This window comes from Artemia sp. Qi Xiang Cuo, chromosome 1 (assembly GCF_049724085.1).
Source record: "Artemia sp. Qi Xiang Cuo chromosome 1, ASM4972408v1, whole genome shotgun sequence".
Lineage (NCBI taxonomy): Eukaryota > Metazoa > Arthropoda > Branchiopoda > Anostraca > Artemiidae > Artemia > Artemia sp. Qi Xiang Cuo.
Genome location: NC_142794.1, coordinates 18,779,549 through 18,796,440, shown reverse-complemented (window position 1 = coordinate 18,796,440; position 16,892 = coordinate 18,779,549). Strand labels below are relative to the sequence as shown.

The 16,892-nt window shown below is 36.6% G+C and overlaps 1 protein-coding gene across 3 annotated transcripts in view; it reads left to right on the top strand.

The window, feature by feature from the left end:
* LOC148956078 (tetratricopeptide repeat protein 39B-like) overlaps positions 1 to 16,892 on the top strand; it is a 276,357-nt gene that overhangs the window by 23,741 nt on the left and 235,724 nt on the right. The window contains exon 1 of one of the 3 annotated variants that reach the window (XM_089092376.1): positions 7,378 to 7,568. The exons of the other annotated variants lie outside the window; for them this stretch is intronic. Within the exon in view, the coding sequence (XP_088948502.1) occupies positions 7,396 to 7,568 (173 nt within the window). The 5' untranslated portion in view covers positions 7,378 to 7,395. Of the gene's footprint in view, positions 1 to 7,377; positions 7,569 to 16,892 lie in introns of those variants that run through there. 3 annotated transcript variants of the gene reach the window in all.

Here is a 16,892-nt window from a genome sequence, read left to right as displayed (position 1 = left end):
TAGGATTTGTTTGGGGAAATGGTGGGTGTGGAAGGGGTGTCAGTGGCCTTAGAATCACTTTCGACTATTAAAAAGGGAACTAGCCATTTAAATTTCCAATCGAATGAGCCTTTTCTGAAGTTTCTACGACATCGTTGTCTATAAAAAACCTTGTATGCCCCAGGGCATAACTTACAACCCTTGCCCTGCGGGCTGTGGGGGAGTTGTCACCCTCAAAGACCTAATTTCCAGAACTTAAAACTATGTTTAATAAAATGGCTATCTCAAAATTTTGATTGGATGTCTTTAGGGAAAATGTGGGGGTGAGAGGGGGGTTAGTTGCCCTCCAATCACTTTCGACTATTAAAAAGGGCACTAGCCCTTTGAATTTCCAATCGAATGAGCCTTTTTTGAAGTTTCTACGACAACGCCTTCTATAAAAACCTTAATGCCCCCAGGGCATAACTTAAAACGGTTGCCCTGAGGGTTGTGGGGGAGTGTCCTCCTCAAAAATATATTTTTTATCTGTAAATCAACTACGCTGAACAAAATGGCTATCTCAAAATTTTGATTGGGTGCGTTTTGGGGAATGATGGACGGAGGGGGGGGGGGGCTAGTTGCCCTCTAATCACTTTCGACTATTAAAAAGGGCACTAGCCGTTTGAAGTTCTAATCGAATGAGTCTGTTTTGAAGTTTTTACGACAATGCCTTCTATAAAGACCTTATATGCCCACTGGGAATAACTTAAAACCCTTGCCCTGAGGGTTGTGGGGGAGTTTCCTCCTCAAAAACATATATTCTATCTAGGAATCAACTACGCTGTACAAAATAGCTATCTCAAAATTTTGATTGGATGTGTTTGGGGGAATGATGGACGGAGGGGGGGGGGGGCTAGTTGCCCTCAAATCACTTTCGACTATTAAAAAGGGCACTAGCCCTTTGAATTTCCAATCGAATGAGTCTGTTTTGAAGTTTTTAAGACCAAGCCTTCTGTAAAAACCTTATATGCCCAGAAGGCATAACTTAAAACCCTTGCCCTGAGGGTTGTGGGGGAGTTTCCTCCTCAAAAATATATATTATATCTAGGAATCAACTACGCTGAACAAAATGGCTATCTCAAAATTTTGATTGGATGTGTTTGGGGGAATGATGGGCGTGGGGGGGGGGCTAGTTGCCATCCAATCACTTTCGACTATTAAAAAGGGCACTAGAACTGTTGATTTTTAATCGAATGATTCCCCTTTGGACTTTCTACGACGACCCCTTCCATAGGAAGTGCCTCTGGGAAAAATAATAAATCAGAGGCAACGCTGTAGCGTTGCCTATAGTAAAGGCTATACGGCTCCAATGTTTTATTATTATTTTTTTTTTTTTCAGAGGCACTTCACATGGAAGGTTTTATTGCAAAAACTTGAAAAAGGGCTTATTTAAATGCAAATTTAGATGTCTAGTGTCCTTCTTAATAGTCGAAAGTTCTTGGAGGCCAACTAGCCCCCTCCCCACCGCCCATCATTTCCCCAAGCACAACCCATCAAAAATTTTAGAGAGCCCTTTTGTACAGCAGAGTAGTTTTAAACATTAAAAATGTGTTGTCGTTATGGCGACTCCCCCGCAACAAACAGGATATTGGTTTGAATTTTCGCCATAGTGGTACTTTTGGTTCTAAAAGATGGCGTTTATAAAGAAACTTCAACTCATGCTCATTAGATATAAAATTCAAGGAGCTACAGCCCTTTTTAATAGTCGAAAGTGATTGGGGGGCAACTAGCCCCCCCCCCACGCATATTATTCCCCCAAACACATCCAATCAAAATTTTAAGATAATCATTCTGTTTACCGTAGTTGATTTCCAGAAAGAAAATATATTTTTAAGGAGGACACTCCCCCAACAGCTCTCAAGGCAACGATTTTATGATATGCCCTGGGGGTATATATGGTTTTTATAGAAGGTATCGTCGTAGAAACTTCAAAACAGGCTCATTCGATTGGAAATTAAAGGGATAGTGCCCTTTATAATAGTCAAAAGTTATTGGAGTGCAACTAGCCCCTCCCCCCCCCACGCCCATCATTTCCCCCAAACACATCCAATCAAAATTTTGAGATAGCCATTTTGTTCAGCGTAGTTGATTTCCTGATAGAAAATATATTCTTGAGGAGGTTAATCCCCGTCAACTCTTAGGGCAAGGTTTTTAAGTGATTCACTGGGGGCATATAAGGTTTTTCTAGAAGGTATCATCGTAGAAAATTAAGAACATGCTAATTCGAGTAAAAATTCAAAGGCACAGTGCCCTTTTTCATTGTCGAAAGTGACTGAAGTGTAACTAGCCCCCCTCCCCCCCCTCGCCAATCATTTACCCACCCACCTACGATCGAAACCTTCAGATATCTATTTGGTTCCGTATAGTGTTTATCCACGTGGAAAATATATTTTGAGATGACCAACGTTTCACCACCCAAGGGGCAAGGGTTTGGATTTATGCCCTGGGGGCCTATAAGGTTTTTATTGACGTTGCCGCCGTCGTAACGACTCTACAGTATATTTTAAATGAAAATTAAGGATCTATCATCTATTTACTTAGGCGAACAAGGTTGTAGGGCACATAGCCCTCCTCCACGCCAAGCTTTCCCCCACACACATACCATCACACTTTGGAGATAACCATGTAGTTAAGCGTAGTTGATTTCCAGATAGAAAATATATTTTTGAGGAGGATACTCCCCCACAACCCTCAGGGCAACGGTTTTCAGTTATGCCCTGTGGGCATATAAGGTTTTTATAGGAGGCGTTGTCGTAGAAACTTCAAAACAAGCTCATTCGATTGGAAATTGAAGGGCTAGTGCCCTTTTTAATAGTCGAAAGTGATTGGAGGGTAACTAGCCCCCCACACGCCCATCATTTCCCCAAACACATCCAATCAAAATTTTGAGATAGCCATTTTGTTCAGCGTACTTGATTTCCAGATAGAAAATATGTTTTTGAGGTGGACACTCCACCACAACCTTCAGGACAAGGGTTTTAAGATATGCCCTGGGGGCATATAAGGTTTTTATAGAAGGTGTTGTCGTAGAAACTTCAAAAAAGGCTCATTCGATTGGAAATTCAAAGGGATAGTGCCCTTTTTAATTGTCGAAAGTGATTGTAGGGCAACTAGCCCCCCCCCACGCCTATCATTCTTCCAAACACATCCAATCAAAATTTTGAGATAGCCATTTTGTTCAGCGTAGTTGATTTTCAGATAGAAAACATGTTTTTGAGGATGACAATCCCCCACAACCTTCAGGGCAAGGGTTTTAAGTTATGTCCTGGGGGCATATAAGGTTTTTATAGAAGGCGTTGTCATAGAAACTTCAAAAATGGCTCATTCGATTGGAAATTCAAAGGTATAGTTCCCTTTTTAATAGTCGAAAGTGACTGGAGGGGACCTTGGCCCCCCCTCCGCGCCCATCATTCCCCCAAAAACATCCTATCAAAATTTTGAGATAGCCATTTTGTTCAGCGTAGGCTAGTTAATTTCCAGATAGAAAATATGTTTTTGAGGAGGACACTCCCCCAAAACCCTCAGGGCAAGGGTTTTAAGTTATGCCCTGGGGGCATATAAGGTTTTTTATAGAAGGTGTTGTCGTAAAAACTTCAAAAAAGGCTCATTCGATTGGAAATTCCGAGGGCTACTGCCCTAAATAATAGTCGAAAGTGATTTGAGGGCAACTAACCCCCCTCTCACGCCCACCTTTTCCCAAAACACATCCAATCAAAATATTAAGGCAGCCATCTTATTAAAAGTAGTTTTAAGTTCTAGAAATTAGGTCTTTGAGGATTACAACTCCCCCAAAGCCCTCAGGGCAAGGGTTGTAATTTAAGGATTCTCCGAATCCTTCATATTATTTCTTATGGAAGGGATGCTCGTATAAACTTTAGAGAGGGCTGATTTGATTGAAAATTGAAGGTTCTTGTTCATTTTTTAAGAGTCAAAAGAGACTGAAGGGCAACTAGACCCTCTCCCTCCTCCAAGCCCTCAATGCATCAGATAAAAATTTTTAGATATACATTTTATTAAAATAGTTCAAAGTTCTGATAACAAAAACTCCGGTGTCGACACAGCCCACCAGGGCCCTGGGGTAGGCGTTTTAAGTTATGCCCTGGGGCATAACTTATTAAGGGGGGTTTATAACTTATGGGAAGGGGTTTTGTATGGGAAGAACACATAGTAAATCTCTTATAATTATCCAATTATAAGGTTAAAATACATACTCTGTGATAGATGCAAAATTGCTTTGGCACACAAAATCCTATTAAGGTCAATTCCAAACAGTATGGATCCCTTTGTGTCAGTAAGTGAAATGGTCTAAACCCCCCTATTGGAGCTATTTTTTCAATCCATTCATTGTTGTCAATCGCTGTCCACAAGTTATGCAAGCTGTCTATTGTTCATATATAAGGTTTTTATCAAAGAGGTAATCGTATAGACTTTGAAAAAAGCCTCATTCGATTTAAATTGAAAGTTCTAGATCCGTTTTTTAAAGTCAAGAATGATCGGAAAGTTAGCACCCCCCCATGCCATAAAAACTTAAAACTTTTTGTAATCAAAAACGAACAAAAATTAATTTAAAAAAGTTTCCGAAAAATAAGTTTTTCAAAGAAAAGTAAAGGCCATTTTAAACTTAAGCTCAGGAGATACAAATACCTGTTAAAATTCCAACTCAAAACGACCAGAAAAGTACTATTAAAGAATAAATGAAACCCAAAACGAACAGAAATTAAATAAACAATCATAGCAAAAAACATACAACAAGTAATAATATAAATGAATAAATAGATCTTAAAGCGAGTAATGGTTGGATTGAATATCAAAATCAAGCTTAAAACGAAAACAAATATTTTCCTATCAAATCATAAATGAAACTTAAAACAGACAGAAATTAAATAAACAATCAATGCGAACAAACATACGATATATGTTAAAGTAAATGAACAAACAAATCTTAAAACGAGTGAAACTTAAATTGAATGTGCAAATCAAGTTTGAATCGAATAAAAACAACTACAAACAAGAGTTTTGGTATCGTCTCAATTCAGAAGCCTAAAACCTACTGCGTCATTGGCACTTTACTGAAAACGAATTATATTACAAATGTTTTCTTTTGTACTTAATATTGAAAAAAAATATTAAAACTACAGTAAAATTTGGAACTGATGAGCTTTTAGCAATTAATATCATTATGCATCAAATATTCAGTTTAATTTATTGGGTTCTTTTCAAGATTGGTCAAGACAAATATAGTTTCACTACAAACAAAATTTGGACACTGCCCCCTTGTTTAACTGTAAAAACCTAAAGCCTTTTGCGTCATTGGTGCTTCATTGAAAACGAATTACTCGTATATTACAAATTTATTATTTTCCAGTTCTTACAGCATTGAAAACGAAAATAAAAATTACAGAGAAAAAAAATATTGATCTGATGGATATGTCAACAATTAATATCATTATATATCTAATAATCAATTTGATTTTGTTTATACTTTCCAACACTGTTCAAGACTCATATAGTTTTGCCATTTTTTTTAACTCTGCCATTTTTTGTAACTAATCGTGTTAGTTTGTTATGAAAACATTCTATGGCTTCTAGGCATTTCTGTTTGAGCAGAAAACTGCACCTCAAACTTTGTGGAACATGCCTTTTCTTGAAGGAAACACCAAAATTGCGACATTTTATGACATTTTATTATTAAAATTGACATTTTATTATTAAAATGTCAAGTTTCGGAGTGTTCCACCACTCGCAAGCAAGTGCCATTGGTATTTTTGAATCCGCATGGTCAATTTAGGGGGTGGAGGGTAGGCTAATTCTCGTAGCAGTCCCATTCCGTCTTGGTATGGTTCACATTTTCAACACCTGGAGTCAGGACTATCATGTAATCTACCAAGCATACAACTACCCCAAATCAGTATCAATAAATAAATGAAACCCAAAACGAACAAAAATTAAAATGAATATTAGAGTCAAACTCAAAACGAGCATAAATTAATGCGAGTAGGGTTCAAAACCCCTATGCTTTCTAAAAGCCAGAATATAATGTGTACTTTACTGGAAAAAAAAATTCAAATGAGTTTACTGAAAAAAAATGTGCATTGTCAATTTAATATACATATGCTGATATTTATTCTCTCAAATCTTAATTAATTTTTGATTTCTTAAAGTTACAAAAGTGAAAATATTTCAAAGAATTGTTTTCAGTAAAGCGCCAATGACGCTGTAGGTTTTAGGCTTCTGCAGTGAGACGATACCAAAACTCTTGTTTGTAGTTATTTTTATTCGATTCAAACTTGATTTTCATATTCAATTTAAGTTTCACTCGTTTTAATATTTATTTATTCATTTACATTAATATATATTGTATGGTTGTTCGCATTGATTGTTATTTAATTTCTGATCGTTTTAAGTTTCATTTATACTTTGATAGCAAAATATTTCTTTTGTTTTAAGCTTGATATTCATATTCAATCTAAGCATTACTCACTTTAAGATCTGTTTATTCTTTTATATTATTACTTGTTGTTTGTTTTTTGCTATGATTGTTTATTGAATTTCTGCTCGTTTTGGATTTCATGTATTCTTTAATAGTAATTTCTGATCGTTTTGAGTTCGAATTTTAACAGGTATTTGTATCTCCTGAGATTAAGTTTAAAATGGCCTTTACTTTTCTTTGAAAAACTTATTTTTCGGAAAGTTTTTTTAAATTAATAATAATAAAACATTGGAGCCGTATGGCCTTTTCTATAGGCAACGCTTTAGCGTTGCCTTTGATATCAAACGAACAGACTGATAAGTTAACTAAAGACGCCTCCTCTATTTAATTGTCTCACCGTGTTCAACCAGCACGAAAACGAGCGAACCCCTCAAATACAAAGATCTATTTAGACCATATGTAAACCATATGTGGTAACTTCCTCTAAGATATCCTTGTCCATAGGAGAATTTTGAAAGTTTTGCATCATATCGTTGATGTATTGCCCTCCCTCTTCCTGATTAAAAAAAAGATACTCCCACTAATATTTTGGTTGCGTTGCTTATTCTTATTGCTAACGTCCCTGTTTAATCACCGAAACGTTTCTGTTTATTTCATTCGCAAAAATGTTTTGGCAGATTTTATAAAATAAAAGATGAATATTTTTTTTTTTTTTTATTTCAAAAGTAACCTCTTCTAATAAATACGATTAATTTGCACAGTGGTTCTGGGAATTTGCCCAAACATTACAAAAAATGATAACAATTACCTGACGACACAAAAATTAGATCTCTCTTTCTATCTCCTTCAATCGCAAAGATAATAATTATCTGATATTTAATGACTTTGGGAAGGTATCAAAAAGGGAATCTAGAAAAACATAGTGTTATTTTTGAATTCGTTAAACCATGAACGGGTCATTCCGGCGACGTGGCTCCACAGAAGAGCTCTACTCTGCCATTTATAGGAATGTTTCTAATGGGATTACGTATTCGCAAGATGAAATTAATGTTGATTTTGATGATGATCAGTTTTTTGACGCCAGCGAAGAATTTGTAATGGAAAATGACGATGATATTAAGTATGATTCTTTTCAACTTTTATGCACGAACTAGCTCTGTATTATTGGGCCGGCTTAAGAATAATTCTTCAACTCTAGAGTAGTAGTACGAATGACCAGACTAATGAAAGAAAAGAACCACGCTTTCCGAAGAATACAGTAGAAGTAATATTTAGGCCGGGTTATTATTGCTATCAACAGTAAAGACATCCTTACCTCCCATCGACATCAACATCTTTGATAAATCCTTCAGTAGGTTAGCTAGTCCAATCTATCAACCAAAAGGTGAAGAATATGGTCCTCATCAGTAGAAGAGACCCTAGTACTCCCATCCCTCACCCCTGCTGCCATCTACAATTTGGTCTAACGCCGACAGGTTATAATTTATTCAAGTATTATCGATCCACTAACGAATCAATGACCCCTTTTTTCAAGGTCGATTTATTTGTTGTTTTCAAGTGTATTGACTCCGGAGTGAAGTTTGCACATGCGCATTAACGGTGGGGGGAAATGTATTAATAATATTCATTGTTATATCCTTAGTGTCACAGAACTTTCTGAATGTTTAATCACAACGCATGTCCATTATATATGAAATCTCAAGGGAGAAATGCGATGTAATGGGGGAAACCATATGTAAGCGAGTCTCTGTTTGGCTTATATTGAGTTTTACCTAACTCTCTGATTGGTTTAGAAGGAGGCATGTACTTCCTGTTTCCTATTCCTGGATCAAAACATTCTCCCCACCGATTATGTAAATCAAGTTCTCGGAAATTCACTTCCCCTAGATCAATACATTCCCCTAGCGATTATGTAAATCACCCCATCGTGTCATTACACTTGGCCAAACAACAACAACAACAGCAAATAACTCGACCTTGACATCACCCATTAGACATTAATAAACCATGAATAAATGGAGTCCCGTTCGGAGTTAGACTCAATTGTAGATGACAGCATGGTGTTCGTTCAGTATTCTATGCCCATATATGGTGCCCCGTCATGAGTTATAGATCAATACATTTCCCCCCACCGTTAATGCGCGTGTGCAAACTTCGCTCCAGAGACAATACACTTGAAAACAACAAATAAATCGACCTTGAAAAAAGGGGTCATTGACTCGTTCGTGGATCGATAATCCTTGAATAAATTATAACCTGTCGGCGTTAGACCAAATTGTAGATTGCAGCAGGGGTGAGGGATGGGAGTACTAGGGTCTCTTCTACTCTCATCACTGAGTTGTAAGTAAAGCAAAGCTGTGTCTCCACTATGGCTTTTTCAGGCAAGGTCGCCCGTGCTTTTTGGCTTTTTATATCAGCTTTGATCTCTATTGGTAGTTCTTAAAGCTCAAAAGGAAAATTGGGTATATTTGAAGTGACTTTTTTTTCAAAAAAAGCCAAATCCGGTGAACGAAAAGCTGTTTCGTTCAGCCGGCCGTTTTCGCCTGAAAAGGCCATAACAAAGACAGGGATTAACAGAGGGATCCCGAGGGTTCACCCACTTTCAGAAACTACGTAGACCAGGTGGCGCGTACTAGGCGTGGTGGAACTGTTCCACGCATGGCAGAACTATGCGTAACGCTTGGTGCTCCAACATTTACGCCAGGTTGTGAGTGCTAAGTGTGACCGAACTGTTCCACGCATGGCGGAACTGTGCAAAACGCTTCGTCCTCTGACATGCTCACCAGGTGGCGGAAAGTGGGCAACCTCTCGACTTAACAGTTACAAACATTACACTTTCATCCCCTTTCAGTTTTAGCATATTGTTAGAGTGGTAATAATGGTTCTTATAACTAACTTTTAGGAATGTAAGTTGTGCGGAAAATTACTCGTTCTCTTCATCTTTGAACACATCCATCTCTTAACCTATTATGTTGTTTTTATAATCAGAGGAGTCTGTAGCCAGTTATATTATTTTGTTATATTTCTCTGTAACTAGTGTGTTGTTCGGAAATTCGTGTCTGCTGGGTTTTGTTTTTTCTGTTTTCCTTTTTTTTTCCGTCTTTTGTTGAACTGTGGCTGGATTTTCTAAACTAATTCATTCATATTTAAGTAACAAAATTACCAAAAAAGATCAGAGACCAATAACTATCCGTGGACCACCTTGATGACTTTGTTGCGGGTAGTTCTTGTCGTGTCCGCTGTGTTTCTTATTTTGTGTTTCTCTTTTGTTTAGTTTTATTTTGTTTCTTATTTTTACCCACCTTCTGTTGAACTGTGATCGGGTTTTCTAATGTATTCATTTTCATTTAAGTTAACGATCTTAGTGTATAAAATCGAATGGTATAAGAATTTAGAGACAGTGAAGTTTGTATTGGGTATCTCTCTGCAACCCCCCCCCCCCGGTCTCCTCTTCTCTTTGTCCCTCTTCTGTTCTTAATATATATGAGTGAAAGCCATTGAGCCTTCTCTGGTCTGATGACGGAATTTGGGAATGGGAAAGATTTAGGTTCATTTATTTTTCAAACATACATACAGAATATACTAAATATACAAAGATCTGGCAGAGAGACAAGCTTGTTTTGCACAGAAAAAAAACAAGTGAAGAAATAAACGAATAGTAAATAAAAATGATTGACTATCATATATAGATTGACTATCTAAATATTTCTAACCTAGATTGGAAATCTAGGTTAGATGTAGGGGTTGGTCGCCTGCTTTTCTGTCCCTAGTTGCAAGACCTTGTGGTGGGAGAATCAACTAGAGCGACAGAAGAAATATTTGCAACATCTTGGTATAATATTGGACTGAGCATAACATTTGAGGGAATCCATATGTGGCTCTTTGAATGAACCTTAGGGAGGGACCTATCTCCCTGTGTGTAGGAATATTGTATGAGCTGGAGTAATGATATCGAAGGTAAATTGGGTAAATGTACAGTGGTTCCAGTCCCTAGGTCTCCCCCTAACTGCGGTAACGTACGCGTATACACATAAAGAGAAAAGTTGTTGGAACTTTCTGCCCTTCAATTCAGCAGTTTTCATTTGAACTAGAGACAAAAGGTTCCTGTAATATGGAATAGGAATCCACATATTCCTAAGACTGTTATTATCGATCAGAGTCATTATGTTATTATGCTTGGGGGTTCTGTTTGGCCTGGAGAGTTCTTAGCTTGCTTGAAACTTCTGGGTGTTCCCCAAATTTTAGCTGTACGTACTATCCGTGGAGTTGGTAGCACACGTCAGTGTATTGTATTTACCGACGGGTCCATTGTCTAGCATTTGTAGGACTTTGTTTGCTTTATTAGGTTTAGGTACCATATAATAACATTGTAATATTGCTTCAAGGTATTTTGTAATATGTTTATGGCAGCTGCTAATGTCCACCGGTATCAGACGAGACATGTAGGTGAGTGTAGAAGGTGTATTAGAGTGCATGCAAACTCCACTTTCGGTATTTACCATATTGTTTCCACACTGTCATATGATGCAGTGTCTTTTATTATCGATGAGGTTGAAATGTCTTCAGTGGGTGGATTTTTTTTCGATTAGTTCTCTGTAAATTGTTTCTTAGATTTTTGGTGATTTGCCCAATTGGTGCTTATTAATCTTGTTAGATCATCGGCCTAGTTACTAAAACAGGCTTTAACACAAACGTGGTAAGAAGCGACATCATTTAAGAAGAAGACACAAGGCTCTGTGTTGACCGATTAGAGCCCGCACCTCAGATGAACGACAATGCAGGGGTGACCTTTCCTTGTTATATCTGCCTATTGGTCTTCACTGATCTAGCTCACGATGCGGGCTAATTAATAGAACCGGCTTTAAGAAAAACGTGTTAGAAAATTACATTATATAATAATATAACACGTGGCTCTTTGTTGACCGATTTAAGCCCGTAATTTAGATAAACAAATATACAGGGATGACCTTTCCTTATTTGTTTTGCCTATTGTTCCTATTTATCCTGGCAATGCGACGCACTTCCTAGAACAGCCTATAAGATAAACACTGTGAGAGGAGACATTATATAAGAAGAAAACACTCGGATTTCTTTTGACAGGTTAAATCCCGTAATTCAGATGATCGACCTCCTTATTTAATTTGTCTGTTGGTCCTTATTAATCTTCGTAGCTCACGGTGCAGTCTAGCTACTAAAACAGGCTTTAAGAAAAAAGGGGAAAACTAAAATTTGTGATTTGGGACATTATGTCTTGAAAAGACCGCTACGACAACTTCCCGATTTTGAACTGTTAGTTAACGATTGCATAGCTAAATTTGTGCCACATATTAGTGAAGACAATAAGTGAAGAAGCCTCTCAAGGAAGAAGAACCATTTTCCAATAAAAATAGTCCATCAAGGTGTGCAGCATTTTATCTTGAAAATTCTTCTTATGAGTTGTCTATTGTGTTTGCAAGGTTGAGGAATTTCTATGTAAATGTTCGGCACAGGTATTGTAATAGCAGAATGTACGGGTTTCGGCGTGAAATATACCCTTCTGTGATTCTCCAAATAATGTGTGCCGCCCTGTTGTTCTCGGTCCTATGTGTTGGAATCGGTAAGATAGCGTGCGTTTAGTGGGGATAATGAGGAACTAAACTAATATTGTCACTGAAGACTAGTTAATGACTTTTAATATGAAGGCTTGAAGACAAGAGTTGATGACTTGAAGACAAGAGTCGAGTTAGAGATTAACAACTTGAACAAATATTCCCTAGTATGCTGCATGCTGCATGCTAGTTATGCTGCATTTTATCATGAAATCGCTCCGGTAGGCTGTATCTACGTTTGTGTTTCTAAGCTCGTGAAATCGGTTTGCCAATGTTTGGCTGAGATATTGCAAAAAAAGAGTATATGCCGTTGGACGGACAATACACCCCTCTCTGATTCTCCCAATAAGGCTTGCTGCCGTGGACTGATTCCGTACGATCTTGTGTACTTAGGGGGGGGGGTATTAATGAACGCTTCTAAATTAGCACTGAAGCCGTAGCGAGAAAAGGCAATGAGTGAAAAAGTGCTAAGACGAGGAATATTAAAAATCTCTAGTAATACCACCTTGCCCGTGCCACTGCAAACTTTAAAACATGGATTTCCTCAGTGAGGGTGAGTGTACTCCTCACGGCTTATGCTTGTGATTCTTGTGATGTAGCCCCTTTGTGAAGGAAGTTCTACGTCAATTATCATTTTCGTGAAGCATGAAGCAGGGATGGGAATGTCGCTTCCTGCTACCATCTTACAGGGGAATTATAATTTAAGGGACAAAAAGAAGTCTCTAGATGCCATATATGGTAAGTGTATTTTAAGATTTAGGAATTTTAATGAGCCTTATTGGCATATATGGATCTATAACGGTATTTTTCTGATTCAGCCCTTCTCGTGAACCGGAGATGTAACTTGTCTTTACGAAAAAGAAGTAGTACGTAATATATTTGGTTTTAAGATACCTTTATTTCATGGTAATGATCATAGCTCTATAAAAGAAACTCCGTGGAGCCTTTGCGTTCACAAAACCAGGATTAGACACTCTAGAGATGTGTCTTTTCTTGGTTCCTCTAACGACATTTGACCAACACGAAAACGAGCACGCCTCTCGAATACCTTAAAAAACACATTACCAAGCCGGCACGTTTGTGGGGAGCGTACTGTGATATTTCTCTGCGAACCCTCCTCCTCCCCCAGAGTCGAAATTACAAAATTATGACTAATAAACAGACTTTTTGGTGTTATTACCTCCCCCATCCCGTACTGTAAAAGAATCATCTAGTAATCCTGCTAGACTAAAATAAACTTTAAATCATTGTTATAATTATTGTTAAGCATAAATCAGTATTTTTTTTTTTGTTATCATAAATGATTAATTCCCATTAGAGGCCTGACTTTGGCTACTGCCTTGTTCCTCATCTCTGGATTTAATCATTTTACAGGTGCCTGTTTATGTTGTATACAAACATCTTTTATGTTTAGGGTATAGATTAAAACATAAATATGTCAATTATTTTACAATAGACTTAATCACTTTTAAAATAATACATAATTTGTATAGTAGTCTTTATAGTTTACACAAGTAGTTTTTGTGTGCCCAGTTTGTGACAAAAAAAAAAAAAAAAAAAAAAATGATGACGACACAGTGGTTAATTTTATAGTTTTATCTTTCACAATTGTAAAGTAATCATTACCTGGTAAATTGACTGTCTTGCCACAGTCTCATTCTTGAGTTTGTTAAGCAATGAATGGGTCATTCCGACGGCGTGGTTCCACTGAGGAGCTCTCTTTCACCATTTATAGGAATGTTTCTAATGTGAGTGCTTGCTCACAAGATGGAATTTCTATCGGCACTGATCATATTGAATTCTTTGATGCTACCGAAGAATTAATAACGGAAAATAACGATGCTATTAAGTATGACTTTCTTTTCAACTTGTATGCACGAACTAGTTCTATATTATCGAGCATTTGTATGTGTTCTATTTTCTTAATTTAGATTTTTTAATTCTTTGTATCTAGAATGGTGGTAGTATAAATCACTAGACTACAGGGCCCATTTTCTTGCTGACCAGAGGCTCGGCCGAAACGGTGTCTGGCTGGTGTAAAGAGGTGGTCTTAGGGGGGTTATAGAGGGAGAACTTGCCCCGGTCGCAGAACTTTAGGGTTGCAAAATTTCAAATAAATAATCTAACGGTTATAATCATTTTGTAATTTTTGAAATTCTATTTTTATTAAAATAAAGTAGAGGGCGCAGTTAGTTAATGAAACTAATTAATTAATAAAATATAATAAGTTAAAAATAGAAAATAATGATAATTATTAAAATAATTTGTAATAATTAAATAATACAGTAATTTAAATGATAAATCAAAAATAATCAAAAAATAAATAATTAATCAATTAATAAATTGAAAACTATTTTGTTAATAAATAAAAATTTTGTAGGATAAAGGGGGAGGGGAAATAGAAAATAATTATTCTAAGTAACATTTTGCCCCGGGCGAAAGAATGGCCAGAACCGTCACTCCTAGTGTAAAAATACGGATCAGTGGCAAGGGCGTTTAAGGTTCTCAGAACCAGGTAGCATTTGGGTGAAAACACTTGGGGCCTATTTTTGCGATAACCTGAGCTTCTTGGTCATACTAACTAGTACCTGCCGATTCTTTTCCCTACTTAACCATCGTTTTCTTGGTAATCAAAAATAAAACCACCACCAATAAAATACAATTTTTGCAACTGATCCACGTAGAGAAAGGAAGCTATTAGAGAGTTACTTCAATGAGAACAGCAAAGCAACTGATGTTCTCAATGCTTTGGTGTTCTCTTTGAAGTAACTCTAATAGCTTCTTTTCCCTGCGCGGATTAGTTGCGAAAATTGTATTTTATTGGTGGTGGTTTTATTTTTTTATTTTTTTTATCCTTGTCTCTCTTGTGCTGAGGACGCCTAAATTGCATACAGGCGATGTATCCGCGTTGTTTTAGTTTTTCATCTTTTCTCTCTACTGGTCGCAGTCTCGTTTATCGTTTTTTTTCATTGAGTTTTTTTCTGTTTGTAAGTTTTTTTTTAGCAAAATGATGTCTAAAGAGCATGAATACTTAATTTGTTTTGAAGTTAAGACTATACCAACCATGCTCCTTATTCTGACATATGTTTCCAGGCAAGTGCACTTCGGTTCTGGGAATCAGGGACGCTTTTGCGGGTGACCAGTTTTCCGCATTAAACGGCAACTGTTTCGGCTGAACCTATGGTCAGTGTCTAAATAGACTCCTGTCTGGGGGAATTTAGGAAATGATCATTGGTATAGTATTACCTTCAATATAAAATACGTATTCAATAGTTTCTCTAATAAAACATAAATGATGAGCTTGCTCATTAGACAATATTTGCTAACACAGATCAATGCAACAAGGAACACAATGCGACAAGGAACAGTGCCATGAACTGTTCCAGATTTCATAGAATCGCTTGTCTGACCAAAGCCAGAAACAGATTTTTGGCTACCTTGAAAAATATAGTCAACTAGGAACAAGAAGGGCCCTAATTATAGAAAAGCTCTCCGAAGAAATCTACCATCCATGTAGTAAAGACTAAGGCCCTCATTATTCAGTTCTAAGTAAATACAGACGGCGGTTCTACGTTAAAAAACATTGGTAGCTTTACATATTTGTATTTTGCATGACTAAAATTACAAGACTACAAGACTGTGCATGGGCTTTACAAGACTAAAATTCTCCTCTGAGAGCAGTTGATTTCCTCTAATAAAAGACTAATTTACCTTTTACGCAAGAATGGTGTTTGAACGTTGAAAAAAAGAAAAAGATATTCGTAAGAACCTTAAATAAACGTTAGCGGTTGAAAAATCCCTAAGTCACAGTTTCTACAGGTTCTCCTTTCGATCTATAGGTTTTTACTAAATACAGGCTAAAATCTTTGTATTTCTACAGTGTTCTTATTGCTTTAGGCTTGTTTGGATTTTATTACTTTTGAGTTTGGTTTGATTGTTTTTTAGCACAGCCTTTACGTTCTTAGTGTCTTACATTCGTGATAAAAAACAAAAAAAACAAAAGACCTTTTGATCCTAAATGCCCCTGGCCCCAGAAACCCAAGAAAAAAAACTTACTTATATTTATCATAGATTCTGAAACAGACATTTGTTGTTCCAAAAATGAAAGGGCATATCCTCCATTTTCATAATTTTATAAGGGAGTCGTAATAGGTTTTTTGTGAGGGTAGTTTTTTTTGGTAGTTTTTGTTCGTGTAGCATATAGACATAAAATTACGTAGAGTAGCGGTTCTAAGCCGGTTTTGGGCAATGTCCTATTTCAGTATTTTTCATCTGCAGTTTTTAATTTTTTTTATTAAAATGTTTTCTGTAATTAGTTTTGTAGCAAAAAGTTTTAAATGAAAACGTTTTATTTTATGCTGTATTTTAATCGTAAAATCATCAAAAATGGCTGGTAGTGATTTCCTTGTGTGTTATACCTGCTACATAAATATTTTATGTTAGGTTCTAATATGGTCAGCTTAGCCTCGATTTCTTGGTTTGAGGATATCTAATAAATTTCTGCTTGAATATAAAGTTTGTCTTATCAAATTCAAAGTTTGACTGTTTGTCCCAATTTCTTTAGAGCGACTCTTGAGAGACAAGGGTCGTTGAATTAGAATAGGAGGCTTTTTCAAAAGTACTAAAAACTTTACCGTGAAGAGCAGGGTTTTGAGAAGGGGACAATCGCTTCAATAAGTCTTATCTTTTACGGAATGATTTCTTTTCATTTTGAGTTTTAATATCGCTCCTTCTTTCAGTTGGAGAAACTTTTTTTATATTTAATATCCGTTAGGCTTTAGCTATATTTTATTCGACATCTTGCAGTCATTCAGTTCTTTTTTTTATTATTTCTACTCTTACTATTTTATACTCAA